The sequence below is a fragment of the Malurus melanocephalus genome, unplaced genomic scaffold (genome assembly GCF_030028575.1).
Source record: "Malurus melanocephalus ecotype Western Australia unplaced genomic scaffold, MMel_1.1 scaffold_58, whole genome shotgun sequence".
Lineage (NCBI taxonomy): Eukaryota > Metazoa > Chordata > Aves > Passeriformes > Maluridae > Malurus > Malurus melanocephalus.
This window is the reverse complement of record NW_026623290.1, coordinates 951,504-973,720: the sequence shown is the minus strand read 5'-3', so window position 1 is coordinate 973,720 and position 22,217 is coordinate 951,504. Positions and strand designations below refer to the sequence as shown.

Genomic DNA, 22,217 nt, shown 5'->3' with positions numbered 1-22,217 from the left:
GCATTCTCCTTTCCTGCTATCCATGCAGAATGCTCATGTGGGACCATGCACCCCTGCATTCTCTGCTCAGATTGGACAATGAAGAGTTTTACTTTCCAGTATGGTGATAATTATGGGAATTATGGCTYGTATACCTACTTCCTCTTTACTCTCCACATCCTCCTTATCCCACTCTTTTTCAGCCTCTTCCTCTCCTTCACTTTCACTGTCACCTGCAGAAATAGGAAAGAGAAAAAGGTGTTCAATCTAATTTTCCTCTCACACTCTGCAGAAAAATACATGTGRACTCTTCTACGTGTGCCACACAGCCCACAGCTCACCACAACTCTGATTAAAGCAAATYCCATTTGTTAATCTCATCTAAATGAATTTGGCACTAATTCTCCCAGTTTTTAAAGCTCCCTTTGCTTGGACTCCAGCACTGCCTTTCAAAACCATGACAAATGTCCCCGTGATACAGATCCAACTCATTTTACAAAGCAATACAGAGATTTTCTGCTTGGCTGCAATGATATTACAGGATGCTCTTAATCTGTATTATCTAGATTAGGGTGTTTTACTGCTCTGATTGTTACAGTATTTCAGCTTCTTCCACACGAAATTGAATGCAACAAAAATTGCTTCTGTGTATCATGGAGCCTTTTCTGCAGAGTCGCTGTCCTGCCCCTGCCTGAGTTTTGCTTTCCAGCAAGAGCTCCCATATTTTACTCATGCAGCATGACTGCTATCTGCTTTTACTTTAGAAACAGAAAAAGGTAATAATCCTTGCAGTTCTTTACTGAAGAAGCTGCAGGGCAGTTTTTGCCCCCCAAACAGCCAACACAGAGGCACAATTACGTCTCCCTCTGTTACTGGGGAGCAATGACATCTCCAGACTCTGCTATGCCCACTCTGCTCCATTATTTTTTGGATGATAAAAGATTTTTTTTTTCCCTTTTCTTTGCTCCTTTTCATCTTTTCTCACTTACTGTGTAAACAGACTCTCTCAGCTTCAAGAAGACCTGGGAATRATTTCTTCCCCATTGAGTGACACTGTCGGTCATCAGATTCATTTCAACTTTAAACCTCAGTGCTGCAAAGTCTCCCTTCCCCAGATTCCACATATAATTGTCATATAATGCTCCTTTTCCTCCTACTCAACTCACCCTTCAGCCATTTACCTTCAGATCCCTCACAGGGAGGTTCAGCCTTGGCAATCCCAGGAAGAGGGAAGGAGTAGGAACTTCTCACTGTCAGCACAGGCAGATGCTCCTTGGGGTAGCACTTTCTGAGAATCTGAGTGGCAGTGGCTATGATGGGATCCAGATTTTTACAAGACAAACAATCCTAGGAAACAAAGGAGAACAACATTAAGGAATGGGCTCTTTTAACCACCCTCCCTGTCACACAYTGTGCCCCAAAGCAGAGCCACTCTACTGTGAGAGCATCTTTCCCTTYCCCACTCATGATTCCCATCAATAAACCACTGCAAAAAGTCCTAATCTTGGTTTTCCACTCCTATAARACCTACTGTTCACTCTTGCAATAGCCTTGTCTAATTATCACTTTTCAAAACTCCTTTTCAAGTGTTTCCTAAATTCTGGAATTTTCACAAATAAAGGAAACTTCACTATGATAGTACCTGAAAATCGTGGAAAAGCTCAGCACACATCACTTCATATTATTCACATTATTTSCCCTTCTTTTTATCACTAAAGAAACATGACTGGAACAGCAAGACCTCAATTTCCTGCAGTCCATCTCTCACAGACACACAGGCTAGCAGGGACCTCAGGGGACTTCCATCCTGAATGCCATTTGGGAGAAAATACATCTCCGAGCTCTGCTCCAGGATATTGCAGCCAGGGTATGCTGAAGGAAGCTAACACAGGTAGCACTGAAGCAATATTGTTTTTAATGTTTAAAAATTAAAAAATTAAAAATTAAATTAAAAATTGCTTTGTGGGGCCCATGGATATGTTTTGGCTGCCAAAACATCCCAAAATCTGTACTTCTGCATCTTCAGCATAACCACACCCAGAGCCATCATGGCAAAACCTCATAGAGATAAACAGTCAACACCATTATTTCAGTGTATCCAGGTACACAATTCATGCTCAAAAAAGCACACCCACCATACTCTGTTCTCTGTAGTTAAGCATTAAACCCAAGAGCTATTCCAAAAGATCACTACACATTACCTAGTCATAAAATAATTAATAACTGCAGCACTCCACAATTTCTGCTGCCRTAATCCAGACCAAGAAATAGAAGTGCAAGGATTTTTTTAGAGCCCAGGTGTACTGTGAAGACACAGACTATTTTGTATCTTCATAATACTGTTGTGCAAGTAACTCCTCAGACTTTTGTTGCAAAGAAAACAAACCAAAATCCYCACAGAACTGAAAGCAAAGACCACCTGGGACACCACAGAAGGTGTAAATCTTCAGTATAAAAAACTCAGAAAGACTGGATAAAGGAACGATAGTGCTGCACAAAGGTGAAGCTRTTTAAAACCAATGGGAGCAATTCTCAGGAAACCCAACTCTTGGATTTCCCCAAATAAACCACATTCAGAGATCAGCCTCCATCAGAGTAACTTAGTCATTGTAGTGTCCTCCCCAAATTCACAATTTTCACTCTGCCTTTCCTTGGAAACTAAGACTGAGCTCATCAGAACAGCKTTAAAAAGCAGCATGAATGTGCTACAAGGCAAAAAAAAAACAAAAACATTGCAAGACATTGTGCTGCCATCTCATAATTCTGCATCCTTGAGGCGGAAATAAACTGGAATAACCAAGAGGGCAGAATGGATACTTCACACCGTTTTCTGACAGCCTAGTTAGGTTTTGGGCTGGATAAAAAAAAAAACCAAAAAAACCTCAAACAATCCAAACATTCATCAGAACCAGGCAGAAGGCCAAAAGAACATTACAAGGAACATAAAATGACCACTGGAAGGCAGATCCTGCCTGGCTCTCCTGATCTCCTTCTAGGAAATGGTGACACTGCTGAGGGGTGGACCTGACAGTGCTGGGTTAATGACTGGATTCATTCTCAAAGGTCTTTTCAAAGGTCTAAATGATTCTGTGATTATWAAGAACTTCATAATAATCAGGAGCAGGAAAATGGCTGTGTTGGGGTTCTTTTGGTTGTACAGGGTTTTACTCTGTTTTCTCATGTATGATTGAGCAGCGTTATAAGATTCAGTGGGATTAACCAGGATTCCTGTAGGGAGGCTAGAAAAGAATCATCTAAAGCTGACATGCTTACAAGRCTCACTACAAGAATTTTAATATGTATTTCTAGTTCTCTGGTTGTTTGGAACTAAGGGGAGAGGAGAGAAAATTATGAAAGCATCTCCGAGGAAAGTTTTATTATGGGTAGAGCAAACACCAAGGAGAACTGGTTGCTATTTCTGTTTCAATTTATTCACTCCTTCATATGGTTGCCTTTGTTTGCTTKTTATTAAAGGAAAGATTAGGAAAGTTTGTCTACATGTGGGAACAGGCTAATATTCTTAACAGTCTGCTAGTTTAGTTTACTAAAACCGTTCTGTTTTTACTAAAACAGTGAACAYAGGACTGTTTAATTGCCTGCCTTGGGACAGCCATCTTAATTCACTGCCAAGTGAATTTAAATAGTCAAGAACAAGGCATGTTCATCCAGACAATGAGCTGCCACACATGGACTTACTCAATGATGTTATTTGAAAGTCATGTTTTTCTTTACACCAAATTAGCTCACAAGTGCACACAAGCCTTCAGATACCTTGCAGGGAATTTGTGGGACTGTTTTCATTACTGCTCATAAAGTGTTCCAAGGTAACACTGCTTRGAAATGTCTGAAAATTATTACATCATTGTGTTGGAAAAGCCTTTTTTACTGATACCTTTTTTTTGTGTGTCAGCTATCCTATTCATTTTGTGCTGGGATAACGTGAATGAGGGAAGAGTAAATCCTTAGCTCAGAATAATCATGTAAAGTTAACCTGAATTCAGATCTGATTYTTTAATCTCCACATTTAATCTTTTCTCCAGTGAATCTGGAATAGTCCAGATATTATGGTATATGAYATAGAAAAAAATTAAAATAAATAAAGGAAGTTTCAATATGACAGTAAAACAACATATAGTGATGCTAATGGATGTTCCTACTGACAACCAGAGKGGAATATAGGATAATATTACCCAAAAGTAGTATAGGAAGGTTGAAGAGAAACAAGGCAAGTCTAAGAAAGCAGATGGAAAAGTGATAAAATAGCAAGATAACGTTCCATGCAGCAGTCTCTCCTGAAACACACACAMACCTGTTCCCTTGTCTCAGGGAAGGCAGCTCTGTCACTGCACACAAACCCAGCCAATAATGTGAACATCCCATTTAACTGTCAGGAAAATCTACATGMAGGTAGGAAAAAGGAATGAGAACAGAAGGTACTTCCTTTTCACAAATTATTTCATAATCTAAAATTATTTTTTTTATTCTAGGTAGAAGTAGCATTCAAAATATCTCTAAATTCCCTAAAATATCTCTGAACTCTCCTCAAATAACGGAGCAGTGGCTTCTAATCTGTGTGAGGTGGCAATCTTTGAACTGTTGGCTCTTCCTGTAAAGACATAAGCTTAAGGGCTATTAAAAGCTCAGGTATTTCATCTGTCCATCAGCCCAGACAATAGGCAGCCAGAGAAGTTTCAATTGAAAGCCAGCCTTGTAAATAGAATTTCCACTGGAGTTTAAAACAAACCCATCTYGGCAAAACGGTTTTCATTTCAATAAATATATCTATATAAAGGAAAAAAAAAATCAAAAAGTTTCAGCAGAACTTTTCTAGCCAGATTTTAACACCTTAAAAAACTCCTTAGTTTCTCAGACTTTGGTCAAGGCTAAGCAGCAAATTCCAAAAGGCACCAAAATACTGTCTACACACAAAGAGTCCTTGCTTCCCCAGTCAGGAGTGGGTTTTTGTGCCCTTTCTCCATCTTTTTCTCTCTTACTATACTCTGGAGCCTCTCAGGGCACAAGATTTCCTGTTTTCTGYCTACCATGAGGATGATGAAGATTTTCATGACAGCAGCAGCCTCTACCTCAGGTTGGAGTAGGGAAGAGCATGAATGAGACCACCTAAGGCTGTCAGAATCCTGCCAACACATCTCTGAGGGACACTGCAAGAGTGACACTCTCCAAATAGAGAGAGAATATTGAGCTTTGAATTTATTACCCTTGGTAATGYCTTATCCAAGGTCTCCCTAATAGCACAGACTGGGAAAAAAAGCAAACCCGAGGCCCCTGAAGCTGTCATTTCTGCTCCACTTCTGACCTTTGCAAGCATTAGCATGATCAGTGTTTACTGCAGCCTCAGTATGTCATTTCCTGTTGGTTCACCCAAGGTGACCCCACATTTGCAYTYGCCATGGAGTCGCTCCCAGGCTGAGCTATCAGGAGGTGTTAGCTCAGAGAGCTTCACGGGCTGGGGAGGGCTCTGCAGAGGGAAGGAGCTCACATCCACCTCAAGCAGATGTTTCCATCCACCCTCAAACAGCTCTTTCCATCGCCCTCAAACAGTTCTTTCCATCTGCCCTCAAACAGCTCTTTCCATCTGCCCTCAAAGCAGATGCTTCCACCACCCTCAAAGCAGATGCTTCCACCACCCTCAAAGCAGATGCTTCCACCCACCCTCAAAGCAGATGCTTCCACCCACCCTCAAAGCAGATGCTTCCACCACCCTCAAAGCAGATGCTTCCATCCACCCTCAAAGCAGATGCTTCCATCCACCCTCAAAGCAGATGCTTCCACCACCCTCAAAGCAGATGCTTCCACCACCCCTCAAGCAGATGCTTCCATCACCCTCAAAAAGCTCTTTCCACCACCCTCAAGCAGATGCTTCTATCCACCCTGTTCACATTTTTTCAGACCATGGAATTCTCACTAACAGAGTCCATGATCCCTCGGGAGCTCTGCTGGCTCTGGCCACCTCATCCTGCCTAAAGAAATGGTCAATGCCTCATGAGGGAAGGGAAGTGGAAGAATTCCAGAAGTCTCCCATATGCTGCTAATGAAAAATAGGAGTCACAGAGGCATCCTTGATGCCAGTGAGGGGAATGGGGAAGAAATAACCATACAGGATCATAAGCCAGTGGGTTTTTATGGGAGAAGGAGCTTTTCTGTCTGTGATGGGCCWGGGATGAGATAATGCACAGCCAGTGAGAATGACAATGAAAATCTCCTGTGGAATCACACAGGTCTACAACAGAAAGATTTTCCCTAAGTCACTTCTCCAAAGCAGAATAAGGAAGCATTTTGCTGAAAGRCTGAGGAAATTGTCACTGTGCTGTACCTGCCTTTTCTATTCCTTACAAGGATCCCTTCCACAGGACCATAGCAYCTTTCTTGAACTCACCAGATTAATGTTTCACCAGATTAGAATTTAACCTCCTAAAAAAAACCTGTTGATGGATGTTTCTCCTTAGGAAATGCTTGGCTAAACGACCATTTTGTTTAAATGGCTGATTGAGTAGAATTATCTGGATAGTGTAAAGGAAAAATCCCACAAAAGACCTAAGCAATTCCCCTATAGAGATATTGCATTATTTTTGAGGTGAAGTCCAAGCAGACAGAAGGATGCACAGGGAAGGAGAAAAGAAACACTAAAAGCCTGAACTAGAATTCCCATGTGTCTCTCAGGAATTAAGATTTGTTTGGAACCAAAACATTCCAGCTTTTCTAAAGTACTAACCATGTAAAAAAAATCAATTCTTCTTAATATTATCAGTTTTTTTCATCTGTATATCCTATCCTGAATTTATCTCATGATGGAATTTCCTGCAGTGTGATGCAGAACCCAGCACTAACAATCAAACCACCTCATTAAAACACAAAAATCATCGTTTACCTGCACAGTTGTGAAGAGAATCTCCATTCCCCGGRAGCCAAGGAAAGTCTCCCTGCCCAGCTGGATGCTGGTGATGTGCTTGAGGCAGAGCAGGAGACCCCTGCGGATGTAAACGTAGTTGTTGGAGATGTCATTGCGATGCCAATCTTGGTAGAGCCTCAGCAATTCACCCAGGTATCCTCTGTTCACTGCCCTGCGGCTGTTGGACTCTGAAAAGGAGAGAAAAGGCTCAGTTCAACTCTTTTCTGTTTGATAATTGTGGCTATTCAGCACTTGAATTCAGACTTTACCACGTGCTCCTTCCTCCTTAACGGCAGTGGTTAAAAAAATTTTTAATTTAAACTTTTTTTTTTATTATTGAGGATGTTATCTGCTAAACAGGACCTAGATTCTTGGGATTATACATGAAAAAAAAAAAAAAAAAAAAGAAGCAGTATCCTATCAGTAAACAGGAAATCTCCAGAAGAACCAAACCATGAGTGGGGAATGGGCAGAGCTCATTCATATCTCCTGCCAAATGCTAATAAACTTAATTCCAATTTCAGCATCACAAGATTTCCTGAAACTACTCAGATTAGTCAACAGCACAAAATCTTCACACAGTGCTGTACTTCATCCCTGAGAGAACACCTTGCTGAGATCAACAAATTCAGAAACCTTGTGGCTGTACAGTCCTGTCACAGCCAGAGGAATTATGTTTAACTTCTAAATGTATTCCCACATATACCTGTATAATGAAAGCCATGAATCAAGAGGTTCTGGAAACCCACGGTATTTAAAAATTAACAAAACACCAACATGAGCAATAGCACTTTGGGCTCCTTCTGTGTTGCTTTCTGGCTCCAAGATTTTAAAGGTCACATTCAGATAAAGTTTAAAGGCTTTAGTGTATAGATAGGAAAAAAAAACAAAAAATGTTTTAAAAAATAAACATTACAAAAATATAAATGGAAATACTACCCTAATCATGTGGCTCCAGGACATCAGACTGAAAGGAGAACACTATAAATGTGTTATAACACAAACTCTGTTAAAACACATCCCTTCAACAACATGGAGCCATACCAAACTCCCTCCCTTCAAACCAGCCCTGCCTAAATTTCCCTGACTGGCCTGCCATTCCTTGCTGTGACACACATTAGAAGCTGTCAGGAGCTCAGCAATCATCTGAAGAGTCAGGTAGCACATGTGAGGCAGGAGCTCAGCCCTCTGAACACCAAGCAGCGTTTGCAGCTCACAACAGATGGCTCCTGGTACAGAGCTGGTGGGCTCAAATCCATTCCCAGTTTGTTAAACAAAGTGCCAGAGCCTCTCACAACTGGAACTYTGAAGGCACCAGTGGGGATTCACAGGATGGGAGAAGGTGGCGAGGAGAAAGATGCTGCCTGAAGAAAAGCAGTAACAAGAGAAGCCATGGAAGGAACCAACAGGAAGCAGGAGGGGCAGCAAACCTCAGTGCCAGGGATGAAGGAGATGKWGRWRWKGGRAAAAAGTCACCCAAAGCCATCTCASTCTGCTCCCTGCAGCAGATCAGCAAACTCTTTCCTGCAGGATGGACTGAGGCTCCTTCTGCTCCTGCAGTTTCCTCTGCCCCTGGCACCATCCAGCACCCCCAGACCAGGCTGCCACCTCAATTCCTTCCTGCTCTGCACCCTCTCAGCTCCTGCTGTCCTGGCCCAGGATCTSCTGCTCCCACACCTTGGAGCTGTCCAGCACTGCCTCCCTTTCTGCATTTCGAGGTTTGGTGGTTTTCAGCATACAGAAGGTCACCCTCCTCTGACCTTCACTCTGCATTTCCATTCGACTCTCCGCAAGAAAACTTTAATTGCTTGAGAATCCCTTATCAATCCCAATGATTTTAGTCATGATTTCCTGTTAATCCTCAACCAGCTGTCATGTTTACTAACCTGCAGGATGACTAACCCCTTAAATCAGTCAATCTTCCTTGAAGAATTACTCAGGAAGCTCTGTAAAAGTCAATAAGTATATAAAACATGACAACAAGAAGAAGAGAGTCAGGGAGCATAAGGTAGGGACAATTTAGATCAGACTCAGAGCTTCCCTGAGCTGTTCAGGGACAGATGAAATTGGACTAGATCTAGGGTTTTATAGCCTCTAGCACTCAGTGCTTGAAGTCTAAGCTTTCTGTGTCAATGTCAATAGGAAGAGGGGGAAACTGGGAATTGCTGTGTGTGGAGCTTCTTGGGGAATTTATTTAAAAAAAATAAGAATTCTCTCAAAGTGTGTTTGTGATTTTTTTCTCCTCACATCTTTTAAGACAGATTTCCACATTTGAATCTCAGCTCCACAGGGACCAGAAAACACAACTGTCCCGTGCTTTAGTGTTTGCACTCTGTGAGAAGCATGGAGGAAGRTGAGCAGATTAATTTTGCTGTTTCCTCCCATGTTTTCTCTAGTATTTAGCCACCTTTAGGATCAAAACAGCKGCTTTTCAAAATGAAGTTGAGATAGTCTGTTCTGTGAGAAAGAGATGGAGAGGCAGGACTACAGTTTCTGAGCCCTTTGATCAGAAGCAATGAGAATTAATTGCTGAAGGGGCAAAAACCACATTCATTTTGTTTCTCCTGTCTGATTTCATTGATTCTCCTMTGTTCTCCTGTGCTGTCAGTGTTTTTCTTAATTTTTTCTCCCATTTTTTCAGCTCTATAGTCAATAAAGTAGTGAATAAATGAAGGAGGAAGTATGCCAAGATCTCCAGAAGGCAGAATGGAAAAAGGAGGCCTCCCCACCTGTCTGTGTCTGTTGGTCTCTCCATCTAGGGATGCACCAGCATGGGTATCTATCTATATTTTGGCACAAATACAGATGGTGGAAATGAATCACACAGGTACAAGCAGCACTGCACAGATTTGCAGGCAGCAAGAACCCCCCTCCTGGAGCGAGTCTGCACGATCTGTGTGGTGAGTGGCAAAATGTCCTATGTCTTTTGACCCTGTGACTGATATTCTTTAGTCAGGCCCTTCCCTTCTCCCTGGGTATGATCTGTGTCCAGACATGGATGACAGGTAAGGGACATTTTTGCAAACATGTGACATTCCAGACACGTATAGTGATCTTACAGAATCATCTTTGTATCCCTTACTAACCCTAAGTATAGTAAATAGGAAAGTATTTCCCTCTAATCCACCTGTACTCATCAAGTATTTCACATACCYAATGGGTATGTGAAATCCATAAAATGGTTTTATGGATTAAAACTAAACAAACTGCTCAGAAAAATCTGATTAGTAATCTCTGACTCTTCTGCTATAACAATCTGCCTTCCAAATTTTATTCTGGCACCTCTGACAGTGGAGCACTGTCTTCACCACCATCCCCAAAACCTGRCATTCTATTTTCTTTGCAAGAGTTTCAGTTCTGCCTGATGAGGTCAGGGTGAGAGGAAAATGCTCAACAGGAAAAATTCAAAGTTTGAATGCTGCAGCACAGAACAAATGACCCAAATCATCTGCACAGTTCACCAGAAACACCTGACATGAATGCCCAGCCAACATGCCTCAAATGGTTAAAATTGCATCTAAATTAGCAAGGGGATCATGCTAGAAAAAAAAAAAAAAATCCCCAGTTCTGACATAATTCTCATTGTGTGCTGGAGGAACAAGGACAGACTCAAGTCAGGTTTTCTGTCCAGTAGACAGAAGATTCATGACCACCACAGTTTCTGTGGGTATTTCTGAAGCCCTCTTTTCAATCCAGGCCCCTTTGAAGTGTCTGCTAAGAGCACGGGTACCACTGGAAAACATGCAGTGTATTTAATCACAAAACTGAATTACAGTCAAYCTGAAATATGATGAGCAATGCACTGCTTACCAGGCAGAACAAAGAGATATTTATCTTTCAGTCTATCTGCTKAAATCTCTTTGTTGATGCCACTCAGCTGATTCATTATGCCAAGAACATACATTGCTACAGCTTGGAGATAAGAATACTCTGCTAAATTAACCCTGTGGCCCCTAAAGCAGTGAAAGGAATAAGAAAAACTCCAACTTCCCCACTCTGCTCCAGTGATTGCCTSTTGGGAATGAGAAATGCAAAGTATCTCCTGCAGCAAAGAGAACACAACTGTTTTATCTGGTCATTGAGAGGCTGTTTTTGCAGAGAAAAGCACAAGGGTTCTCTACAGAAACAAAATTCATTGTCTCCATGAAGAAACCAAGTCACACATCACYCTGGGATCACTCCAGACCCACTGGGCTCTGCAGCAAGAAGCTGGTATTGGGTCTCATGTTGGAAGTCAGAAGATTGCCCTGTAGTGCCCTATAAACTTGCCCTTTCCTCCTTCAGTCTTCAGTTTCACAGGATTTTCTGRTTGCAGCTCATCAGAAAACCAGAAATAAAATTTAAAAAAAAAAAAATTACAGTTGCACAAAATCTACAGTGTTATTTTTCTGGCTGARGTAATTTGAAAGAGTTTTAGTAAGGATGCTAGAATTTGGAAGACTTCCTCAAATTCAGGCACTGAATTTTCYGAAGCCAGGTCATCACTGGAGGCACAAACACTGCCCATGCCAAGACAAAGCAGTGTAAACAATCACTATCAAGGATGTRAACAGGGAAAAATGCACCTCCTCACACTTAGGTTTCATTACATCCACCCTGAGAGGCAAAACATCAGGAAGCTGCCAYGCCCCACAAGAGGAAACCAACCTTTTTCTCTGGAGCACTGAGTTACTTTTAGTTTGGGATATGTACATGAATGAAGAGTCGTGGGGGAGGGAATACAAAGGACATAGAAAAATTATTTTCTTTCCCACAAAGGGGCTCTTCTCTAAGAGATCAAAGTATAGAATCAAGGCTCTTTGCTTTCTGAAATTCGGGAAGAAAAGATAACACAGTGCTTGGTTTAGATTAATATGGAAGGAACTGCAAAATTCAGCTCTGATCACAATACCCTACAAGATGTGATCATGGATTTGGAGCCAGGCTGATTTTGGAGGCCAGAGATGGATAATAAAGACTTAAAGTGATGATAAGAGCTGGGTACGTGGTGCAGCATTAGGGAAATCCCAGACAGCGTGCTGCTGGCTACAGGAGCTGGGATGGTTTGACAATGGGGTGTTTTGACTTTGGAGATCAAAGACCTGCCCCATCAAATGTGTTGTCAAGCGTTGTGAACTCAGATGGAGAGAGCAGATCTTTCACAGCCCCTAATCTGCTTCTGTGCCAGAACATCGCTTTCTGTTCCTCACAGTTMCTCGCCCCTCCTTGATGCCAATGTAAAAGGAAAAGGATGACAATGATTATTTTATCCCAGCAGCCACAAAATATAATTCTTATGGTTGGATAAAAAAAATTTAAAAAAAATAAGAGGTGGGTGAAAGGTTAAATAAAGGTTAGCTGATGGAAGATGGGGAGGAAAGGGTAGGAAATGAGAGATGAAAGTCTGTGGGGCGAGGCAAGAGGATAAAGACAGCAAAAGGAGGAAGATATAGAAAGAGAAGGGGAAAGGCCATCAGCAGTAACTGCTGTTAGCACACAGAATTGTCTTGATGAAATAAGCGCGATCAGGAGGTCACCACAACCTGTCTTTTTAAATTGCTCATTACAATTTTACCAGGCAAGCATTGCCCATTTCCTCAGCCTTTTCCCTCAAYATCCACTCAGCCAATGCCTCTGAGACCAGCTCCAGCTAATTTCCTTAAAGACATGCAAGCTGGTAACTCTGGGAAGCACAGATAGTCGGGGCTAACAAACACGAGCAAAATTAGATTAAAACAACCTGCTGATAAACAAATTACTCACCCAAAATGCACATTTTGGCACAGTGGGGGATCCCTATAATCACATCGCCACCGTGTGGCTCCCGATCCTTCACATCCCCTCCATCCTCATTACCCCTGGTGTGGCTTTGTCCCTGCTTGGACAGCAGGTCTCCAGTTTAATTCCACTCCCCCCCCAAACTGGGAATGGTTTGCCAGGTTTTTTCTATTTTAACACTGCTGCAAAAGTTTTTTTTTTTTTCTTTTGATATTAGGCAACACCAGGATAACCAGTGCTCTCTAAATACTCAAAGCAAGGGTCCAGCCTGGCTCCTTGGGCAGTTTATTCCTGGGCACTCAGGGCAGCATCTCCCACAGGGCTGGGGAAGCTCCAAGAATCAGAACTAAAGTAGGAAACTGCTGCACTACTGCCTCTTTGGGACCAAGGGAAGAGGGAATGCCAGTGGAGAACAAGAATCAACAGGATCACTCTGTCCAGCAGCACAGCACAGAAAGGAAAGTCAGAAAGAATAGGAAGAAAAAAGCTTACTTGATTTCAGCAGAGCTGCCAGAGCCCCAATGGCTGCCCTGGGGAAAGAAGAGAGATGGAGAAATAATGTCAATATCTTCAATAATTTTTGTAACCTTCATCTTCACACTCTTCTGGGCCAAGCTTCCCAGATGGTCTAAACTGACAGCTTATGATGGACTTTGACAGAACTGCAATGTTTTACACCAACAGAGGATCCAACCTCTGCAGCTGACTCAGTCAGTCTGAAAGACCATTAGCCCTCTAGCTTTACTGTTACACTGATTTGTGGTGACCATTAAAATTTAAAGCAACACCCACATATCCAAAGTGATCTAGCAAGTCTTTAAACTGCTGCCCCAGAGCTTTTTCTTCGTAGCAGAGGCTCAGCACATTCCCACTGCAGACCCAAGTGCTTCTGTCTGCACCAGATGATGACTTCACATCAAACTGGGGCACCAGCATCAATATTTCCAGCCAAATCCCACTCTTTTTTTTTCCATTTTATCAAAGCAAGCTTCACCCCTGTCCTCCCTCCCAGCTTTAACTGAAAATAAAACTGAATTTCTTTTAATTGAAACCACGTCTTGCATTGCAGGGGGGTGTAAAGGGCCCCACTCAGAGGAGGACTTTGTAAGAAAGGTGCTGAAGCTCTGCAGTAAGACTGCTGGCAGCAGTGAGGGCAGGGACAGACACAATTCCACATTTCTGTTGTCSTTCTGTGCAGTTTCCAGGTGCAGGAAAGCAGGTGAGTGCTGGTTTTACTGGGATTTGGTCACCAGCATGTGCAGCTGGAGGGGCTGAGCTGAGATATCATTGCTCCCCAACATCTGGAGACAATTCCTTCCTCATGGGGTAAAATCTCCATCCCATTTGTCCCACAGTAGGCTTTCTTTCCCAGTCATGTTCTGCTGGAGGAAGATCCCTGGTCTAACCTGGCTTACTGCTGTGAAGTTCCAAGTGCCCAGAGCTGATTAAATAAATACAGCTACARAAATCTCCGTGTGCAAGGATTCCTCAAAATGTAATCTCTTTACAAACCAATCCCCAAATAAAATTGTATTAAATTCCACACTGAGCCAATTATCATCCTGCAGCAAATAAATATTTCTTGTCATCAAGCTGCTGCTCCTCGTGTGTCCTCACAGCAGCTGAGACTAAAAAATTCAAGGGTTGGTTTTTGCTGATTCTGGGTCAACATCTCCATCTCAAATCATTATTTYGTAATGAATCTGTCAGAGTTCAACAACAGCTTTACAAACTGCAAAGGAAATGCACACAAATACAGACAGAAGAGGAAATCAGGGGCTAAAAATCTCAGCAGTGGAAGCACAGTGGTGCTTTCATTACTTCTTTAGATCCAGCTAAAGAGCAATCACTCATGGTGAAGGAGTATTGTCATCCCTCAGCTATTCTGCTCAGAAAAGGAACACTCTACAGCCACTGATCACTCAGTCTCCCCAAGTTTMAAGTCTGGGACAAAGTCAACAACTCTAAGCAAGTTAAAATTCCACACAGAGCATCTCCCAAAGCTCACACTCTGGTACAGTGTCTTGTAAAAAGAGGCTGCTTTACATACCTATATTTTACAGGSCTAATGTGATGTCTCAATCACATGCCAGAGCAGCAGAGCACTGMAGGAATGACCAGAGTATCTCTGGCTCCAAGCAGAAGAGTTCTCAGAAYTTCCTGCTGGCATCTGTTTTATTTTGTAGGTGCTAATGAGAATTGCAAAGAGTTTGAGCAGAGCTACACCGCTGCCATAAAGTCAACACTGCCAGCAAATCTCCCATCAGCCAATAAATCAGCAAATCTGGATCTTTTGGGTGGTTTCTGTGAACCACATTGTGTGCAGACAACTCCACTCATCCTCAAAAGATCCCAGAAATCCCAGGGCATGTTCTCATAATCTCCAATTCCTACTGTCTATGTAGGGTCTAGGTGCCAGCCCAGTAGACTCACCCCAATGATATAGAACATATTTTGAGAGGAAAAAACAAAAGACATGAGAATAAACTGCAAACAGATAAAACAGGTTCAAGGGATAAAACAGATTTACCAGGAGTAGACCAAATCAGCCTAACTTGGTATCTTGCTTTGATTTTTTTTTTCTACACAAGGGAAATGTGGTAGATCTAATTTATCTGTACTTCAATAAAGTATTTGAGATGGCACCACACTGGAAATTATTGGCCAAGCTGGAGAACATGGGGATTACTGTAAGAATTATAACGTGGGAAAGGAATTGGTTAAAGACTCAATGACAGGAGTTGTGCTGGAAAAGGAATTATTAGTCTAGAGGGAAGTTATGTGTGGAAGTCTTCAAGGATCTTTTCAGACTGATCTTATTTCATCTTTTCATTAATGACCTTGGCACAAAAAGTCAGAGTATCCTAACAAAATCTGCTGACTGCATGAAGTCAGGAGCTGCTGCCAATGGCAGGGAGTTCAGAATATCTTTCAGAGGTAACAAGATGTTCTTGAGTTCTGAAGGAATAGAAATGTGATGAAATGTAATAGTCAAAGTGCAAGGTTAAGCATTTAGGGTTTAATAAGGATTACTGTTATGAGCAGGGGCTCATAATTTGGAAATGAGTAGAAGGACACCCTGGATATATGAGCCCATTAAGGGATGAGGACAAGCATGACCAGCAGGGTGACAACCATGAAAAGGACAGATCAGGTCTCAGAAAAGCCACTGCCAGCAGAGAAGGGAAAGCATCAATGCTGTCATACAAGGCTTCACCTGAACAGCTGTGTGCAGAACTCAGAAGGAGCCACGCAGAGATTGCCAAGGAAATCATTATGGAAACAGAGACATAACTCATTAGGAGCCTTTAAAGATCACAGTTTAGACACCTCAACAAAACGACAGCCAAGAGACAACTGRATTGTTCCCCACAGACACGCTGGGTGGAAGAGAGGTAAACACTGAGGAAGGCAGAGAGACACTTAGRCTGAAGAAAAAATTTGGCACTAGGACAAATAGATATAAAATGGCCATGAATAAATTTAGCTGGAATTGAAAGGATGGGTTTTAARCACTGGAAAATGAAGGCATGAAACATCCTCTTGGCAGCAATGGGATAAACAACCTGATGACTTTGAAAAGGCAGCCTGGGTTGCTCCCARTGGGACTACCAGGCCTGGTTGTCAATGAGGAAAAGRTCTTAGARAAGTGACCCAGGAATGGCTGCAGTCCTATAGCCTTACATTTCAAACACAGATATAATGGGAATGAAATGAGAAACGCGTATTCTGAGGGCAAAGTGGATCAGCCAGCCCAGAAAAGAGCAGCTGCACCAGCTTAGGATGGAAGTGCAAAGAGTCCAGTGTGCTGTGGTCAGCAGTGCCAAGGAAAGCACACAAGGACACCACAGAAATACAGAACTGACCCAAATTCCAGCAGCTCCAGAGATCMCATAAACCAGCAATGCTGCCTTTAGCAGGGATCTCAGCTCTCAGCTGATTTTGCTCCCAGATATTTGCCTGACAACTTCTGAACTTGTGTCAACTCTTAGCATTCATAATTAACCTGGGAAAGAATTTCACACCAAATTGTGTGGAGACACAACCACCTTCATTTAAACTTGGACTTTCAACCAGCATTTTAATTTGCACATTAAACCAGGTGTTAGCCATCCCTCAGAATATACATATCTTTAATGGTGAACAAAACCAACCAAACAAAACACCCTGTGGAAAACAATAAATCATAGAAGAGGACCAGAAGCTGAACAGGCTTTCACTGAAAGCAGCAGCACTAAAACATCAGCAGAGCCCCAGCAAGCCAGGCAAAGGGTGTTTGTGACAACACCAGCACCTCTCAGCACCCTACAGCAAAGCAACAGCATCTTTGCTGGCAGCAGGAGATGGAAGGAGATTAGTTTTTTTACTTCCTGGGACAGGAGTTCATAAATCGTGCATGACAACAAGGATAGGGAGGGAGGGAGGAAGATGAGAACAGGAGGAAAAGTTTAAGAGCACAAGAAAGATGACTTGATGAGCCATATGCCAGACCAGAGAATCTGACAGCGTGCCCAGAGCAAATCTCTGTGTTTGTCTCAAGAAGGAATGGAGGGGAGATGAGGGGGGAAAAAGGGATTAAATCATTAAAAAACCTGCCAAATCTGTCCAGATGCCTTCCTCTGATTTTCTGTTTTCTGTGGTAATATATTAGCTGTTTTGTCAAGTCCAGTGGATCCCAAAGGAGAAACTGATTTATATATTAAAAAAAAATGCATAGAGAAAGTTATATTATCTTATAAAGCATAATAATAAATGTTGCTCCATAATCAGAAAACATTAAAAACTCCCTGTAATAGCAGTGGAGACAGCCACTCTGAAGAATGGAAAACTTTGAAGTGTTTCCAAGTCAGCAGCTTGGATATCTGGGCAGGAGTACAAACCAGCAGACAGATAGACAAATGCAACTTCCAGATCCTGTGCTTAGGAACCAGGAGCAACAACAAAGAAAAACTCCATGTCCCAAGCCAAAGCACAATTGGATTAGCCAGGAAAAAAAAAAATTGGATTAGCCTGGTAGTTAAAAAGCCTGGACAAAGGAGTCCTGTGCCTAGGTCACCCTTTCAGATCTGAGCTGCCAGGATATTTTTTTTTTTTGCTGGAAATCGCTGCAGGCAGGGGAACCTGAAAGCCAAGATTTCTTCAGTTTTCTTCTGCATTCTAATCTCAGCTCACAGTTACAGCACCGGGCACTCTGATGGATAACACTGTGCTTCTGTTTCTGTCTCTTGAAGAAAACAGGACTCCCAAAAATGCAAAAGACTCACAGGACACAGAYGTTGGTGCACACCCATCCAGGACCAGCCTGGAACCATGGGCAGRGACAGCAGTGAAGCCAAAGAAAAGAACYAAATGGGCTCTACAGGTCAGCCCCAGGTAACTTAACCATCCTTGCTGCTGTGAAATTGTGCATCCTACATGCTAAAACTCAGAACARCATCTTCAAATTATCAAATGAAAGCTAATGACCTGGTGCTTTATTATAATCCTTCTCAACGTGATGCCTCATTCCTCACAGCAATCACACCTGATAAAGCCATCAAGCATTTTTTTTGATAGAAATGTAAGAAAAGGTTCAATTCTGCCCCTGCCTGACCTCCCTTGCTGCTCAGCTCCTCCTGCCCTKCACCCTGCTGTTTCACATACACTCACTTGTTGCTGTCGTGTTTATTTATATCAAAAGCAGTGTGGGGAAGGGGCTTTGCAGTGTGTGTTTGTACAGCCTCTGGCACACAGACCCCAACTCAGAGCTCAAGGCATCACAGCTCACAGGCTTAAAGCCCCTRAGCTTCCCCAGCCCCTCTCTCCAGAGGAATTAAGTGTCCTCGAGTGTGCACATTGTCTGCATTTTGCCTCAACCCCCTGGGACTCATATTTAACTACTGAAGTTTACACAGCCACAGAACCGCTCACTCTAAAGACAATTTCACATTTGACAGCTGAAAGACCTTCAGAAACAACACACAGCACCATGGTGATAGGTGCATTATAAATCCCACCAGAAGGCAGATCTCATCCGAGGCAGATGCCTTGAAAACCATTTCCCCCATGGCCCAGAAATACAGATTTTAAATATGCAGCCACTTGCACAGTGATTTGTTTTAAAGACTTTAAACCAGCAGCTTCAAAAGTCTTGGAAATAGGGGTGGGCAAAAGCTGCTTATGCTGCTGGTATTTTCATGGCAGTGCTAAGTCCAGGACTTATGCAAAAAACACCCATCATCTTGTCCACCTTAATTCCAGCTTGTGAGGGAGCCATTCAAACTTAAACTGAAGGCAAAGTTTGCTCACAGTCTGCAATGTCTCTCACACTGCCAAAAGGTGGAGTTGGGAGATGCAGCTGTTGTGTACAGATGTGATTTCAGGGTAATGCTGAAAGATTGGGGGAAAAAAAAAGAAAAAAAAAAACACACCCTCCTTTCCTAATGGATACATCCATTCCAGTGACCAGCACATCTCAAAACCTTCACTATTGCATCTTCCAAACATCTCTGCCTGCTCATGAACCTGTCAGGYTAAAATCAGTGAAAAATTACAGCCTCCCAAACAGAAGAGTGACTCCAGGCTTGTCCTCCAGGCATCCTTACAAGTATCCTACTTTCTCGTGTGTACAACAAGTGCAGAAGGAGAGACAGCTGTATCCTCAAAAGTCAAGCTATTCTTTACAGCTCTAAATTAAATTAGCTTCGAAGTAGTAACAAAGAAGAACAAGGCACGTGAAAAACACTTAAAACCTTGCCCAAAAAAATGCCCAGGAGTTTGTTAYAGTGCAGTGCAGAGCCAGCACTGCCTCCCCAGGCAGAGCCATACCTCAGATCATCATGTCAGCTCCCTCCCCAGGGTCAGATGTCACCAACAGGGCTGAGGCAGTGACAGTTTGTCATTCACATCAAGATGAAGGGGCTGGGAGGTTCACAATCAGACAATTCTACACAGATTCATCACCCAGGCAGTCCCAGGCTGACAGAGTGAGAACSCAGCTCTCCCACCCCAGGGACACATGTAAGGGACTGGGAAAGGGGCTCAATACTGCCCTTGATTGATGAAGAGCAGTGCTGAGGACACTCATCGAGGCCACATTGGCTAACAAGGACCAGCARAGCCCTACAAAACACCTCACACACAGTTAAAGTGTGTCAGGGAACTGGCTAAATCCCCCTCCTTTCCCCAGGCAGCTTCCTTCCACTCCCAATCCAATCACTAATCAGTTCAAAAGAGCCTGGGGTTCTCTTGGCTCACTCCTTTGCTGTCATTTTATTTTTTGCTCATCCATTCCCAGCAGCTTTCGCTCTGGACACCACAGGGACTGACAGGATGACTCTGCTGACAGGAGAGTGTGGGCTCCACACTTGGGGGAAGACACCCAGCCCCATTTTTCTTACTTCTGCACCATTCAGCCTCAAACTTCTCTAAGTTCTGTGCACACCCAGAGCAAGGGCAGGGAGAAGGGCACAATCCATGCACTSTGCTTAGGGCATGATAAAATCACYGCWTGGTGACACCCCCAAAACCCTGGGSTCAAATCTCAGCTGGGACTTCTTTCTCTTCTTTCAAGATAAATCGAACTGCAGCTGCTCTGCCATTGGGGAGTCTCTGCTGGTGAAATGTTAAGGGAGAGCTCAGGGGTACCCAGGGGTTTATGGTGCCAGAAAATGAGGCTGCACACACACCACATTGCTGGCAAAGCACTGCAAGGTTTTCATTTTCTGGACATTATCAATTGCTGGCAGTGAAATGTCCAAGGGCAGCTCGTGCTGCCGACAGCCCGGGCAGAGAGGATCTCACACGTCACTGCCTGTGCCCAGAGATGGCTGAGAGCAAAAATGGGAGCCTGCTTTCAATGCAATCAAGGCTAAGAGCTGTAGCTCTCCCTGACTGCTGGTTAGYACAAACCAGCTCCAAGGCAGCAGCAAGCTCAGGGTACAACATCTGTAAAAAGCACTTTGTCATGAAAGGTGCTCTTGAGCTGTGCTTCAAAACAGCCACCTTTCTTTCCTGCATRGAGCTAGGCTGCTGCAATGGATGGAAAACCAGAGCTCTCATTTCAATTGTTCCTGCGGCTTTCAGAATTTTGAGGTTTGTTKTGTTTGAGGTTTTTGTTTGGTTGGTCTTTTAAACCAAAGAAATAAACATCTTTCAGAGAAGCTAATTTTTAAAAAAATGTGTACAACATGAGAGACTTGAAAAGGACATGAATTATGAAGCTGAAGGACTGAGAAAGCATCATCTTCCTTGATCTCTTCCAAGAAAGAAGGCTGGCTTGTATAGAAGCCTTTTCTTTAAGCAGAAGTCAGATGTTTCAGAATAAAAGAAGGAATGATTTATATTGAACACAAGATAAAAAACCTCTGTTCYTTCTACTCTAATGGCACTGTTTCCATATTACAAGGCTCTAGAAATAGATCCATCAGTCTGAGTTCAATTGCACTTCACYTCCCCCCAGTCCTATCCAGATGAAGTACATCCATAAAGTCCAGCTAAAGGAAACCCAAAGTTTAAAATTTTGAGGGAAGAAAGCCAGATTGCAGACTGGTATTGAGCAAGGAACTGCTTCATGCAGCAGGTAGCAAGTGCAAAAAGTTACCTGTGAAATGAATCTTCTCACAGGCAATTTATCAATCCCTTGAGCTTTCCAAGGAGGTGTCACTGYCCTGGTTATGCACACAGGTCAGGCTGTTTCTATCCATCACTCCCACCTAAATCCCAGAGGATGGTGGCCAGAGCTACACCTTCCTGAAGAGCTCAAATGCAAGCGGAATTTCAACAAAATATGCAGAAGATGTGACCTATTCTGCACCTTTTTTTCCCCCATTTTCCAGCTATTCCCATTTTTCAACCTTTCTAATGTTGTGTTCCCTAAGTACATCCACACACAGCCCTCCAGCACTAAATTTAACAAGAATTGGGCGCTTTACAGTTTGTTGCCAAACAGAAGCAAGCTTGGAAATACTGGAATATTCCTTTGTATGCTGYGTGTGCACACAATACTGAGCTTAATTGGTGCTATTAAATCAATGTCAAATGGAGAACAATGCAGAAAACATGCTTGAGAACCACGCAGTAACATTCACTTACAGATTCACAATARGCATCTTGACCTGAATTTAAAAGGCATTTTTATGTCTAAACACACAGGTAGCACTCAGCAGGATTTTTCAAAGCTCCTTTGTGTACTGAGGTCAGAAATACCTTTTAACTGTATAAGTTAATCCATTAACCTGCTGAGAGGCTTYCTTTCATGGCTACATTCCCTTTCATCTTCACACATTTAAATATCTCTGAAAATTTGGACATCCATTCAAAACTMAAGTCTCACCTTAGTACCTTCACTCAATGCAAATAGCCAGTTTTAAGAAATTTTCAAAATGCATCTTTTGTGCTAGAAAAAGGGCCCATTTTACCCACCATGAGTATCAAAACAGAGGGCTGCAAAATGTGTAGAATGGTGCTGGAAATGTATAATAATGACCAATTTTGCCACGGGTAAGCACGAAGTTTTGGGGGAAAAAGTTGCAATTGCAGCGCAGGGAGAAAAGCTTATTAATTTCAAATTAAGCCTGGKATTTTCAATGAA

General features: G+C 42.7%; 1 protein-coding gene across 1 annotated transcript in view; it reads right to left on the bottom strand.

Moving 5' to 3' along the window:
- Positions 1 to 22,217, bottom strand: part of AGBL1 (AGBL carboxypeptidase 1) — a 291,262-nt gene that overhangs the window by 198,428 nt on the left and 70,617 nt on the right. The window contains exons 6-9 of the mRNA XM_057365794.1: positions 13,139 to 13,176; positions 6,869 to 7,077; positions 1,161 to 1,326; positions 139 to 212 (exon numbers count right to left, since the gene is read on the bottom strand). Coding sequence (XP_057221777.1) covers positions 139 to 212; positions 1,161 to 1,326; positions 6,869 to 7,077; positions 13,139 to 13,176 — 487 coding nt within the window. The remainder of the gene's footprint in view (positions 1 to 138; positions 213 to 1,160; positions 1,327 to 6,868; positions 7,078 to 13,138; positions 13,177 to 22,217) is intronic.